The sequence below is a fragment of the Schizosaccharomyces osmophilus genome, chromosome 1 (genome assembly GCF_027921745.1).
Source record: "Schizosaccharomyces osmophilus chromosome 1, complete sequence".
Taxonomy (NCBI): Eukaryota; Fungi; Ascomycota; class Schizosaccharomycetes; order Schizosaccharomycetales; family Schizosaccharomycetaceae; genus Schizosaccharomyces; species Schizosaccharomyces osmophilus.
In genome coordinates, this window is record NC_079238.1 from 3712349 (window position 1) to 3726284 (window position 13936).

At 39.2% G+C, this 13936-nt stretch overlaps 6 protein-coding genes across 6 annotated transcripts; 4 read left to right on the plus strand and 2 right to left on the minus strand.

Moving 5' to 3' along the window:
* Window positions 1-165: 165 nt before the first annotated feature.
* rqh1 (RecQ type DNA helicase Rqh1) lies at window positions 166-4041 on the plus strand (the record flags this gene model as incomplete). The annotated part of the gene is made up of 1 exon (XM_056180485.1): window positions 166-4041. One exon carries the CDS (start codon window positions 166-168, stop codon window positions 4039-4041), a length of 3876 nt encoding a protein of 1291 aa, XP_056036155.1.
* A 428-nt stretch (window positions 4042-4469) lies between these two features.
* Window positions 4470-6053, plus strand: atg22 (vacuolar amino acid transmembrane transporter Atg22; the record flags this gene model as incomplete). Its single annotated transcript, XM_056180486.1, has 1 exon — window positions 4470-6053. The coding sequence occupies one exon, from the start codon at window positions 4470-4472 to the stop codon at window positions 6051-6053; it is 1584 nt and encodes a 527-aa protein (XP_056036141.1).
* A 430-nt stretch (window positions 6054-6483) lies between these two features.
* Window positions 6484-9526, plus strand: taf1 (transcription factor TFIID complex, histone acetyltransferase subunit Taf111; the record flags this gene model as incomplete). The annotated part of the gene is made up of 4 exons (XM_056180487.1): window positions 6484-6546; window positions 6592-7150; window positions 7192-7340; window positions 7382-9526. The coding sequence occupies 4 exons, from the start codon at window positions 6484-6486 to the stop codon at window positions 9524-9526; spliced, it is 2916 nt and encodes a 971-aa protein (XP_056037138.1).
* A 168-nt stretch (window positions 9527-9694) lies between these two features.
* tgs1 (rRNA methyltransferase Tgs1) lies at window positions 9695-10636 on the minus strand (the record flags this gene model as incomplete). The annotated part of the gene is made up of 4 exons (XM_056180488.1): window positions 9695-9994; window positions 10043-10188; window positions 10237-10352; window positions 10467-10636. The coding sequence occupies 4 exons, from the start codon at window positions 10634-10636 to the stop codon at window positions 9695-9697; spliced, it is 732 nt and encodes a 243-aa protein (XP_056037137.1).
* A 723-nt stretch (window positions 10637-11359) lies between these two features.
* Window positions 11360-12148, minus strand: wss1 (WLM domain metallopeptidase implicated in DNA repair Wss1; the record flags this gene model as incomplete). Its single annotated transcript, XM_056180489.1, has 1 exon — window positions 11360-12148. One exon carries the CDS (start codon window positions 12146-12148, stop codon window positions 11360-11362), a length of 789 nt encoding a protein of 262 aa, XP_056037136.1.
* Window positions 12149-13064: 916 nt separating this feature from the next.
* Window positions 13065-13841, plus strand: SOMG_01697 (short chain dehydrogenase, DHRS7 family; the record flags this gene model as incomplete). Its single annotated transcript, XM_056180490.1, has 1 exon — window positions 13065-13841. The coding sequence occupies one exon, from the start codon at window positions 13065-13067 to the stop codon at window positions 13839-13841; it is 777 nt and encodes a 258-aa protein (XP_056037130.1).
* Between the last annotated feature and the right edge of the window lie 95 nt (window positions 13842-13936).

The window sequence follows — 13936 nt, forward strand, 5'->3', positions numbered from 1 at the left end:
AAGCTGTCGCGACGCGTTTACCAATTTCAAAGTTTTACTAAAGCAAATAAGCCAAATTGGTTTTACAGGCAGACCCGTCATCCATACCTAAATCCTTTTTCCTTTGTCGACGAAACAATGCTTGGTGACTGAGGAGAGGTACTTAGGTTCAGTACATCGAAGAATATGGTTGTAACCAAAACAAACCTGAATCAACATCTTGATTGGTTTTTTCGTAATGGCCCTCAAAAATTAGAATACAACAAGCAACCTTCTGTCTCACTTAATTTTGACAATGTTTCAGTCGACTGGTCGCAGAAAGCTACTTTGGCACCCATAAAGTCAGTAAGTCCTCCAAAGTCAAACGTACTGGACATGTTTGATGAACAGCAAGCCATTGATTTGACAGATGACTTCCCAAAATCCATGGTACTTAAAAGACAGTCATCATCTGGTGATTCTGATAAGTATAATTCCAAGCGAGCAAGGAGTACTAAAGCAGTCGACAGTGAAGAAGAATTTGACGATGTTGACGAGGAGTTTCTTCGAGCTGCTGAAATGGAGGCTTTTCAAAAACAACCTTCCTATGCTCCAGCCTTCGTGGAACACTCATCTGTACCTGAATCCGTGTTGAATCCCATACCTCATATTGATAATCAACAATACAGCGATGAATTCCTGAACGGAAAAGGCTCGTTTTGTACCCCTGATGATCAAAAAAATTCCAATACGCATGCTGCAACTCCTGTTCGTCAGTCTAGCATACCAGAAAATCACCGTTCATTAACTGCTACACCCAATTCATCCTCCATCTCTTTAGACTTTTGTTCTTGGCCTCGGGATAATTTGCAACATTACTTAGAGATTCTGAGAGAGGAGAAAAGTGAACTAAGCGATCGAATCATCGAAATGATGGAGAATGATCCAACCTCTATGCGATTCAAAGAATGGATTCCCAAACGGGATGTTTTGAGTCGTAAAATTTCTCTTGTCCATGATGCTATTTCAAACTCGGAATACCCTTTGCAACCTTCTAATCTTACTACCCCTTCAAGGGAGCAGGAAAGGGAACATGAACCTACTTTTCCTTCGACGTTTGTACCTGAATCAGTAATGAAGCAAAAAGAGCTTCCACAAGCTCCGCCGTTCAACAGTACCTTTAATAATGAAAAGGTTGCTGCTACCCCTACTGTTTCAAATGCTTCGGGAAACTTTGTGGAGCAGCCTTATGAAAAGGATATATCTTCTACGGATATCGACAGTTTCGAATTTAATGATGCTGACATCACTTTTCCAGCAACTGATCCCATCCAGGATGTTCCGAGCTCTCCCAACGAAGCCTTGTTAATAGATAGCGACAACAATGGTTATGCCAATGACAAACAGAACACTAGCCCGAACGAAGCACAGCACGAAAATATTCCCCTAAGAGAGATTCAGAATGGCAGGCTAAATATAAATGCTAGTCAATCAAGAAATGAAGATATGGACAGAAGCCATCTAGTTCAACTCCCCCCGAAAACGGATCCTGCTTTGAACCATAGGTGGTCATCTGAGCTTCTTCATGTGTTGAAGCACACGTTTAATCTCAAAGGGTTTCGGAGAAATCAACTGGATGCTATTAACGGGACGCTTTCTGGAAGGGACGTCTTTGTTCTAATGCCCACAGGTGGTGGTAAATCATTGTGTTACCAACTACCAGCGGTACTTGAAGGTGGAGTAACCCGAGGTGTCACTCTAGTTGTTTCACCACTTCTCTCTTTGATGCAGGATCAACTTGAACATTTGAGGAAAATTAATATTCCATCCTTGCCTCTTAGTGGTGAACAGCCTGTCGATGAGCGTCGAAAAGTTATATCTTTCCTTATGGCAGAAAAAGTAATGGTAAAATTACTTTATGTTACACCCGAGGGTTTGGCAAGCAATGGTGCGATAACAAGGGTTTTGAAAAATCTGTATGATCGAAAATTGCTTGCCCGCATAGTGATCGATGAAGCACATTGTGTAAGCCATTGGGGTCACGATTTTCGACCTGACTACAAGCAGTTAGGGGTGTTGAGAGATTCTTATCGAGGTGTGCCTCTGATGGCTTTAACAGCTACTGCCAATGAAGTTGTAAAAAAGGACATCATAAACACCCTTAGAATGGATCGTTGCTTGGAACTCAAATCTAGCTTTAATCGCCCTAATTTATTTTATGAGATACGACCAAAGAAGGATCTTTATACAGAATTATATCGGTTTCTCAGTAATGGACACATGCATGAATCGGGTATTATATATTGCCTTTCAAGGACTAGTTGCGAGCAAGTTGCGGATAAGTTGAGAAAAGATTATGGATTAAAAGCTTGGCATTATCATGCTGGAATTGACAAAAACGAAAGGCAAAGAATTCAAAGCGAATGGCAAGCTGGAAACTATAATATTATTGTCGCTACTATCGCCTTTGGTATGGGTGTTGATAAAGGTGATGTACGATTTGTCATTCATCACAGTTTTCCAAAATCTCTTGAAGGCTATTATCAAGAGACAGGTCGCGCTGGCAGAGATGGAAAGCCAGCGCATTGTATAATGTTCTACAGTTACAAAGACCATGTAACCTTCCAACGATTAATTATGAGCGGTGATGGTGATGCTGAAACGAAAGATCGCCAGCGACATATGCTTCGGCAAGTTATACAATTTTGTGAAAATAAATCTGATTGTAGAAGAAAACAGATATTAGCATACTTTGGTGAAAGTTTTGACCGGGCACAATGTTCTCGAGGTTGTGATATATGTTGCGAAGAAGCGACATATGTAAAAAGGGATATGACCGATATTGCAGCCAAAGCTATTAAATTAATACGATCCCTATCAGGAAAAACAACTCTTCTACAGTTAATAGATGTATTTCGTGGTAGTAAAGGAGCGAAAATTATTGAAAACGGCTGGGATAGACTAGAAGGAGCCGGCGACGGAAAGTCATTGAACAGAGGAGATTCAGAAAGACTATTTCACCAATTGGTTGCCGAAGGAATATTTGTTGAGAAAGTGGAAGCTAATCGTAGAGGGTTCGTATCGGCTTATGTATTACCCGGTAAGCAAACACTGTTAAATGCGGTAATAGCTGGGAAACACCGAGTTATACTTGAGATAAAGCAGGAATCGTCAAATTCTGGAAATGAAAGCAGGGGCTTGACACGCAGCAATACGCTGCCGAATATGACAAGAAATTATTCTTCAACTCTAAGGACGAATAGTTCGACTAGTAATCACGATCAGTTTCCAGGAAATGATGACATTTACGATTCACAATTGGCTCCGAACAATGTAGGACGTGAAATAGTAACGGGTCGCAAAATCAATTCAGATAGTTTATCTGGTAACAGTTTTATGTCTGAATATGAAATGGACATTATGAATCGTTGTTTCGCTGAACTAAAGATCCTTCGAAGTAATCTAATGGCGTTGAATGATTCTAGAGTTGGTTCGTACTTTACAGATGCGATTTTATCTAGCATGGCTCAAAAACTTCCTAGGAATACTACGGAATTAAAAGAGATACATGGGGTCAGTGGTGAACGCGCAGAAAGAGTTGGGCCACAATTTCTTCAGATTATTCAAAAGTATATTGATGAAAAAGATCAAAATTTGGCTGGAACCGAATTGGATCCTACGGTTGAGAGTATTGATGTTGATGAATTTGATAATATCGATGTACTCGATTTTCAGCCTGAAGAAGATGGTAATGACTTTGATGAAAATGGTAGCGACTATCAGCCTTCAAGTCCTCTGGATGAAGCATCGGTTACTCAAAGAAATGATATCTTAAATTTTATGTGTAGTCAGTCTGTTTCTCAACATGAACCTCGTCCTACTTCTCAGTCAACGACTGCTTCGAATACAAGTACGTATAGGAGAGGCGGTTCTCGAGGAGGTCGTTCTGCAAGGGGGGGCCGTGGACGAAGAGCAATGCCTCAGCGTCGCAAAAGACCAGCGAATTCTCAGTCCCGTCCTCGAAGAGCATCAAACTCGTCCAGTTCATTTATTCGGCCAATGGTTCGACAAAACTACAGCTAAAATAGAAATTAGCTGATTTAAGTATTTAACTGAGCCTATAGTCCATCTATTATGTTATTCATAGCTCTAATTCTTCGTGTGAAACTTGGTGTTTTGCTCGTAATCTTTTTAGTTTGCCTATCATTAAGACAATCATTGGCAGGTATTCCACTTTTATCGAACTTCTAGATAGTCCTTCTTTTAATTGTTAATTCTTCTATATTTATTTTTTTTATGAAATTATTGTTTGTTAGTGAGAATTTAATGAAACTCAGTACGAATAATTTATCTATAGTATGTTTGTTTATGGAGGGGCGCGATGATACAATCAGAGGGGTAAATATCTTACTACCACAAAGAGCATCAACTCATTTAACTTGAACCACACTCTTCTATAGTTTTTAACTTAAGTTGTTGGACATTTTTAAGAGGAATTGTTTATCATTCTAATGGATTCATCTTTCTCCTCATACAGGAAAAGCTTTAGCACTAATGTTTGGCACATTTTAAGCTGGATATTGTACGCTGGTGGAGCAGGGCCCGTCGCAACAGCGAATATGGGTGTATTTGTACCACTGGTGATCATGAAGAATGCTCATATCAATGGTTTTTTAAGAAGAGACCACACAATTCCATGCTTCAGCTTCCCTGATGAACCGTGTTCTGTGCGCGTACTTCACTCTATATGGATTGACACAGGATCTATCTTATTTGCTGCATTCGCGTTTTCGAATCTCCTTCAATTGTGTTTAATGACAGGTGTAGGCGTGGTTTGCGATTATGGTAACTATCGACGTTATATCCTTCATTTATGTGTCTTAGTCGGCTCAATCAGTACTATAATTTTACCATGGCTCCCCGCTTCTTTATTCAGTTTGCAGTTGGTTGCGTTTCTTGCAATTGATCTGTCGTTTATTATCGCACAGTCTTGTTACGACTCCTTCCTGCCTATCCTATTACGATATTACCCGGTATCAAATACTCCATATACATTGGAATCTGCGATACAGAATGAGACATCTAGTATTGGAAACGCTTCTTCTTCTGAAGAGAGCATAGTGAATTCGGAAAATGAAGAAGAGTACTTGAATGAGCAAAGTTTGATTTTGAATGAATCTGCTCCTCCTGTCGATGCTGAAGAGGAAGACAAGTCCAGAATTGCTGCTAGATTGTCAAGCGTAGGGTTCAGCTGTTTTTTTGGATCGGCAATCCTTCTTCAATTATGTCTTGTACCACTCTTGTACAAAGCAACTCCCGACTCTTCATTGATTCCTATTGCTATTACGGTCTGTGGTACTTGGTGGTTACTCTTGTCAAATCCCCTTTGCTTGTTTGTTAAACTCCCAAATGATAATCATACTACCAATCCCCTTTGGAAGATCATCTTAAATAGTACTAAAGAATCTTATCATTCTCTACAGCATGCCATGAGCATTCTACCTATTCGTTTGTTTCTGTTTTCACGTTTATTTATTAATTGTGGTCTCCAAACCACCCTTACTTCCGCTATTATAATAGGAAAATCGAGATTAAATTTATCAAACTTCCAGCTTGCATTACTCGGTATGGGAATATCTTTGTTTGCTTTGGTAGGTACTATTATCTTACCTTATCTCACTGAATACTTTCGTTTAACCAATTTACAAACCGTGATCATCATCGCAATGATTTTACCTTTAGCCCCCATGTATGGTATGTTGGGTTTTCTTCCTGGCTTTGATGGCGGTATGTGTACTGCTGCCGATATTTTCAGGACCACTATTTTTGTGAGCTTTTTATTAGGTGGCGCTCATAGTTTCTGTCGTTCTGTTTATTCACAATTAATTCCTCATGGAAAAGAGACTAGATTCTTTGCATTATACTCTCTCATTTCTCAAGCCGGTGTCTTTTTCGGCCAAATATCTCTAACGATAATTACTTCCATGACTCCAGACCCCGGAGCTGTTTATGCGTTCATTATGGTTGTTATGATCCTTCCCTTGCCCTTCTTATGGCTCATGTATAAACATACTAAATCCACTCATCTCTCTTAAGTTGTTCTTTACGGTCGTGACACTTTCCGTTCTATTTAATCCCATCCTTAAATCTTTTCGCATTTTCGTTAATTACTCTTTGTGTTTTATAATATAGTTTCATTTTCTTTTCTCGATCAGGATGTCTTACTCTGATCTCCAAGTTGATATAAAGATATCTTCATAAATAATCAATAAATAATAGAATTGCATTTTTTTTTATATTATATGGATAGAAATACACTTAAAACCGAATCTTTAAGGTACACTTGTATAATCCTAGTTTGTTGTCGCTTGCCACTGTTACTTTGTTCAAAATCTCGTTACTTCTGGGGGTATGCTGTCTGCATGCTTGATTCTCCCTTCACCTACATCTTCTCGAGGCCCAAACGTTGTATTTTAGTGTATTCTTCCTGTTAAAGGCTATTTAAATTTGAGAATTTCAATAAATATGTCCTTTAATGGCTTAGAAGGTGAAATTGGGTCGAAAGATTCATTGTTGGATTCTGAAAATGTAAGTTACTGTTATTTAAATTACAAAGTATGCTTACAAACGTAGGATTTTTCGCTAAAACGAAATGATTCCGGAATGGGAATGTTAGATTCATTTTTAGGAGATATGATTCCAATGGATTTAGAGGGACAGTCGAAAAATTTAGAGTCTGAACCGATTGACTTGAAGAATGACAATGGTCAAGATGGTTTCAGCTACGAAGATGATTTCGGGTTTAATAAAACAGTAGACGAAGGTGATGATTTAGAAGATGATGTGTCAGATGACAACTTGCCCGAAGAAGAGCAAGCTGTCAACTATACCGGGAAAGACGAAGATGAAGACTTTAGGAGTTTGCTAGCTAAGGAAATGGGTGAGGCAGCCGCGGGTCAAGTCCTCAGTGGTGTTGGTTTTTCTGTACCAGCAGGTCTGGTAGATATGAATGAAACGCCTTCCGCTCCTGCTGTCCCTAGCGCAGCTGAAACACAGAATGAAGATCAGATTCGTGAGAATATTGTTAAAACGTATTTCCCTTCCTTTAAACGTGGAGTACTGTTAAATTTCTCCGAATTATTTCGCCCTAAACATGTGAAGTTAGCTCCTCCTAAGAAGAAAACCCCAAAAGGTATGTTCGCCCAGTTGTTTCAAAAAATGCTAATATCCAAGTTTGTGTTCCATCGAGGTTAACTCTTGAAATTGAACCGGATTATTCTGCTATGTTTAATTCTAAAAAGAATGTTCCTATAAAACGTGATATCGTTCCTGCTATATCGACGCAATCCACGAAAAGACGAAAAACTGGTGGACTTACTCAGGTATGTCTTGTATAGTCATTGAAAGAGCTGCTAACAGAAAGAGAAACGATGGACTTGATTTGAACACCATATTCACAACCAATGATTGGGAGAAAGGTATTATTTACGATGAGAAAGATTTATCAAAATTAGATCGCCCTTCCTTCTCTATAGACAAATCATTGGCTGATTTTGACCTAAACATTGATGATAATATCTTTGAAGGTGAAACGGGAGGTTCCAAGGTGGTTCTTAATTTAAATGACCCCAAATTACTCCTGCAACCTCAAAAACGGGATGAACAGCATCGCTCGTATCACGACTTACATTTACGCAATTCCTTTTCGTGGAAATACAACTTATCTAATGATAGCGCTTATGAAATGCTTAAGCAGAATCATCAATCCAAAGTTCGAAATACCTTGTCTCAGCTTGCTATTGAGCATGCTGCGTTCGCTGAGAAACTGACATTCCCATACTATAAGACTAGGCTAAGTAAAAGAGCTGTGCGAAGCTTTCACCGACCAACTATGTCATTTAAGCCAAACGCTGCTATTGTATTCTCTCCTTTGAATGTCCGCAAGAAAAGCAAGGATAAGCATAAATCCGAAAGAGGGCTTATTCCGAATACGAAAGACATGACTATGGGTGATACCACGCATGCTATATTGGTAGAGTTTTCTGAGGAGCATCCTCCCGTCCTTTCCAATGTTGGAATGGCCAGCAGGATTGTGAATTATTATCGAAAAAAGAACGAACAGGACGAATCACGACCCAAGTTGGAAGTTGGTGAGAGTCATGTTTTGGACGTTCAGGACAGAAGTCCTTTTTGGAACTTTGGTTCCGTGGAGCCGGGAGAAATAACGCCCACTCTATATAATAAGATGATTCGTGCTCCTTTATTTAAGCATGAACTCCCTTCCACAGACTTTATTCTAGTTCGGAATACGAGTAGTTATGGCTCGAAATACTATTTAAAAAACATAAACCATATCTTTGTGAGTGGACAAACTTTTCCTGTTACTGATGTCCCTGGTCCTCATTCTCGAAAAGTAACTACTGCAAGCAAAAATCGTTTGAAAATGCTTGTATTTAGATTAATCAGACGGTCACCAACCGGTGGTCTTTTTATTAGGCAGCTTTCGCAACATTTTTCGGACCAGAATGAGATGCAAATTCGTCAAAGACTTAAAGAGTTTATGGAATATAAAAAGAAGGGTGACGGACCTGGTTACTGGAAATTAAAATCCAATGAAGTTGTCCCTGATGAGGCTGGTACAAGGTCAATGGTTTCTCCTGAAACTGTATGTCTTTTAGAGAGCATGCAAGTTGGTGTCCAGCAATTAGAGGATGCTGGATATGGTAAAACGATTGACGAGGTAAATGACGATGACGAGGAAGAACAACCTGCAGAGCAATTATTAGCACCTTGGATAACCACTAGAAATTTCATTAATGCTACTCAAGGAAAAGCTATGCTTACCCTTTTCGGTGAAGGAGATCCAACTGGCATCGGTGAAGGATATAGCTTTATCCGTACTAGTATGAAAGGTGGTTTTAAGCCTGCTGGTGAACCAGATGACAGACCTGAGCCGCAGACGAAGAATGCGCATGCTTATAACGTTGCGAAACAACAGCAGGCCTACGAAGAAGAAATTAATCGGATTTGGAACGCCCAAAAACGTGGTCTTTCTATTTCGAGCATCGATGAATTGGCAAGGAAGTATAAAATAAGAAATAAATACGAAGACTATCTTGAAACGGAGGAAGCCCCAAGGGAAGTTACTCCTTCAACAGATAAGGTTCTTCGGATCGTTCGAGTATACCAGGATCGTAATGGAAATTGGGATCGAAAACAAGAGGTTGTTCATGATCCTATTGTTATTCACGCGTACTTGAAAAAGCGGAGAGAAATTGATGAGCAGTCTACAGCTTTAGATGCCGTCGTTCCCACAGGAGACGAGGCAATAGATAGACGCAATCGTAAAAGATTGGAACAAGAACTCGCAAAAAGTCAAAAGAATTGGGAACGTAGAAGAGCTCGTCATGCTGCTAAGGAAGGTATCACCATCAATGGAGAAGGCAAAAAACCGACTACTCGTAAATGCAGCAACTGCGGTCAAGTCGGTCATATGAAGACCAACAAGATATGTCCACTGTTTGGAAGACCTGAAGGTGGATTGGCTACCATGCTTGATAGAAACTAATATGGATGTAATTTTATTATTTGCATTTACGAAAAGTGTCCTATGACATGTTGTAACTTAATCGCTATTTTTAGTTAATGAATTAATTTTTTGGATGATACCGAATAACGAAGGGATTATATATGTGACCATGTCGTGGAAGTGCATAGCATGGAGTTGTATTGAGAATTAGACTTGTTGGAGAGCAGTAGAAGCCAAAACATTTTTCATGTTGAAGTAGCAACAGATAGCCTTAGAATAACCTTCATAAAGGAAATTTGTAACCACGATGCGGTTTTTATCAGTGCTATATTGAGCCAGTTCATCAATATCAGTGTTTTTGGGTAGAAAAGCGGCAATGTATGGAGTGATACGAAAAGCCTCTTTATACAAAATGTCAAATGTATAAGGAATTAAGTCATTTAAGGAGTATGTGGATTTTCCCGAGTAACTAGGGCCTCCCCATGGTGGACTCATGAAGATGATTGTCTAAGATTCTGTTTTAGCCGAAGTGATTCATGGAAAGAAGAAACATACTCTATATTGAGAAGCAAAGTCAATTGACCTTAATACGTCCAGTACATCTCCTTGTATAAATGTGACTCTGGACGATGGAATCTCGTAAATGGCTAAATTGTGCTTGGCCATAGCAATTTTTATTGGATCAAGCTCAATCGAAATAACTAGGGATTTAATTAGCAGAAATACACGAAAGATGAAGGAGATTATACCTGGACAAAATTTGGCGAACTGGATTGTATTTCCTCCGCAACCAGAAAATGCATCAATAACCAGCTCCGGTTTGTGAGATTCAAAAATGGACTGAGCAATGCTATACGCGACTCGCCTGAACAGGTATTAGTCTATCTTTTTTATAATGTACGGGGGAATCAAAGGATATCACATATGTGCTGCTCGGCCCATGAGAAAGGATGCAAGAAGCATTTTCTGTTCTACTTACTCTGGTGTAACACTATACCAAGATTGATAGTCCAACCAAATTCCTTCATCGAAGCGTGAAAACAAGTTGTATCGATTGTTCCAATACTTTTTTAACGCATTGGGAATCGGTGGCCGAATAATGTGTTTTTCTATCGTCTCATAATCCCCAAAATTTTCGATCTCGCTCATGTAATAACTTTTTTTTGGTGGAGTGGAATTGAAGGAAAATGAACTTCAAACCAGGAAAAAATTATGTGAAGGGATTCACATGTTTCCATTGTTGTTATGAGATGATCTACTAGTTTTCTAGATGAAGTACAGACTTTTCTTTTTGAGAACGGCATCTACTTGTTTGGCCTATGAATGAAACAAAATAATAAAGGCCACGATGTGTGAGGATTACAAATGTCCAAATATTATATTAAAAGAGCAACTGCTAATGATTTAGATAACTACATTGGTTGTAAATTACGGTAGAAAACCAAAATCGTTTCCTTCTCTTTGAGTGAAAAGGGCTTCTCTAACATACATTGTTTTGATGTATATGAAAAATTATGAAGCGTAGATATCCTAAATCATTGCTTTGCGTTGCTGGTTTGATATTTCGTGAATGTTGAGATTTATGAGAACCCTCTTCCGCTGTTTTTTCTATTTCATTGAATATGTACACGTTTCCTAACCAATAGAAACTCGAAAGCCAGTTTCATGCTAGGAAACCCCAGCTTACAAACATAAATACATTATGAAATGGCTTGTGTCACGGGAGTAAGACAATTTTTTTCGCAACAAAAATTCTAAAAATTGGAAACCTCCTACGAAGCAAAAGATAGAAGCGAGTCTAGCATCAAGAAACCCGAGACAAAAGTGAAGGGAGCGGGAAAAAATGTAAGAAAATATAAATAGAAAAACGGCTTAGTCTATGACAATAAAATTATTTAGTGTTTTTTGTTTGGTTGCAGGCGGCAGCTCTGCAGGGTCTTGAGTATCCGGACCAGATCTTTTGACCGCAGCAACAAGTCTTGCCTCTCTTCCTCGATTGCTTTTTGCTTGGGGTTTCGACGTGGAATGAAGCAAATTTTTCCGTTCATCCAAGTCGAATCCGAGTTTTTGACCTGCCTTTGTATTCTTTTTCTTTCCTACACGCGATCCTGTTGCACGACGTTCGTTCCGCTTTCTTCGAAGAGAGCCACCGCATAAGTTACCAGTAGGCGCACTTGGTGCTAAGGTGACTCCTCGGTGAGCAACCGTGCGAAGTCCTGCAACGACGTCGGCAAGAGGAAATGAGTCCCATGTCATATACTTTCCTGGGCCTTTATAACTCTTTGCATAAAGCTCTGTTAAGTCTTGGCGCAAACGAGCGAGATGATTAAAAAACGTTTTGTCGTGGGGACCACGCCAGATGTGGCATAGTTCATGTAAAAACACATCCATAACAAACTCAAAAGGCAACCAGTTTCCACGGGAATCTCGCAACACCAACTCCACACATTCGCCTTTGTTCCAATTTCGACCCCAAAACTGAGAATTATAAGTCACTTCATCCAACGATGTTACACCAAACCCGTTGCTTTTCATAATTGGAAATGCCATAGCAGCAATTCGGTTCAAATAATCCTTTGCTAATTGTTCCTGTTCATCTTTAACGGCTGTTATAAAGACTACATATTCATTAGGATGCTCATCGTCGTTCAATCGAAGCATACAGCTCAATCGGGCAAATCTATAAGCCGCTTATACAAGAGAATGAGAAACTGAGACTTAAAGAAGGAATCCTCAAAGAGCAATGGTTTGTAAAATCCAGGTTTTATTTTGGTGGAAGTTTTTAGCGTTTTAGGTTTGTAAACCGTTAACCTCTTTAGTGTGTTGGAAATCGACATCACAAGTAAACAAACCAAATAAAAAATAAAAAAGAAGTTGATAACTTTTGGATGGCGCCGTAGAAATTAGAACTGCTAAAACGCATCGGAATTCGATGTTATAGGACGTCTAAAGAAAGGGGAACATAGTTGAGTAAAGTGGTCAAGAAAACTAAAAGAAAATCATCGTCTTTCTACTAACGAGCCCGTAGTTTTGTAGATACCAACGTACGCATATGAAGAACTAAAATCTTAAAAAAAAAAATTATTATTAAAAGACTGCCTGAGTTGATGCTTTGCAGGTTGTGTCGCCGAGTTCTTGAGCCCATACGAACTCTAGGAACATCTCAAAGATTCGAAGGATACAAACTAAAGCACCGAATAAAAGGAAAAAAATACCTAAGTAACAGATGCAGAGAAGATGTGAATGACTAATTCAGAATTATCAATTTAATTTGGAGCTTCATTCTTCACTGTAAACAAACACGGAGGATAGTAATTTTCAGTCTTTGGCAGAATCCCGCTACCAAAAAAAGTCGCTGCTTCTAATTAAAGAAAAAAAATCAAAAATAAATGTTTTTTTATTCCTCCATCTCAACCGTTAAAAAAGTTGTCAGCTCTCCATTATTTATCTTACAATCTACTGAAACCCAACATAATAAATATCTCAATGATATCATATTGAACGGTTAAAAGAAAGAGTCTGTGCTATCCTTTCTTTCCCCAAGTACTTTATTCTTAGAAGCCAAAGAAGATATAATATGAGTCGCTTGGATAATAAAACTATTCTCATAACCGGTGCTTCTTCCGGTATTGGTAAGAGCACAGCTTATGAATTTGCCAAGGTTGCCAAGGTCAAGTTGGTTTTAGGTGCTCGTCGTCTTCCTGCCGTTGAGGAGATTGCTAAAGATTTAACCTCTAATTACGGTGTTTCTGTTCTTCCTATCAAACTGGATGTGTCGGATTTGGAATCGATTCCCAAGATCATCGAAAACTTACCAAAAGAATTTGCCGATATTGATGTTCTGGTGAACAATGCTGGTCTTGCCGTTGGTGTTGACAAGGTTCGCGATCTTAAAGTTGATGATGCCGTTCGTATGATGACTACAAATGTTCTTGGTCTAATGGCTATGACTCGTGCTATTTTGCCTCTTTACTACAAGAAAGGCAAGGGTGATATTGTCAATGTTGGCAGTGTTGCAGGCAGAGAGTCATATCCCGGAGGTTCTGTCTATTGCTCCACCAAGTCAGCTGTTGCTCAATTCACTTCTGCTTTACGCAAGGAAACAATCGATACTGGTGTCCGTGTAATGGAAGTCGATCCTGGTCAAGTTGAAACTGAATTCAGTATGGTCCGCTACTCTGGCGATCACGAGAAGGCCGGCAACGTTTACAAGGGGTACGAACCTTTGATCCCAGAAGACATTGCCGAAATTATTGTCTTCACTGTTTCCCGCCGTCCTAACGTCGTCATTGCTGACACTTTGGTATTCCCTAATCAACAAGCTGGCGCCTACCATCTTTACAAGCAACCTTAGATTTACCCTACATTCATTTGTAAAAAAAAATTTTGTTCATTCTATCTATCTTTAGTAGTATTAGAGAGAGGATGTTTCTTTATATGATCCATGAT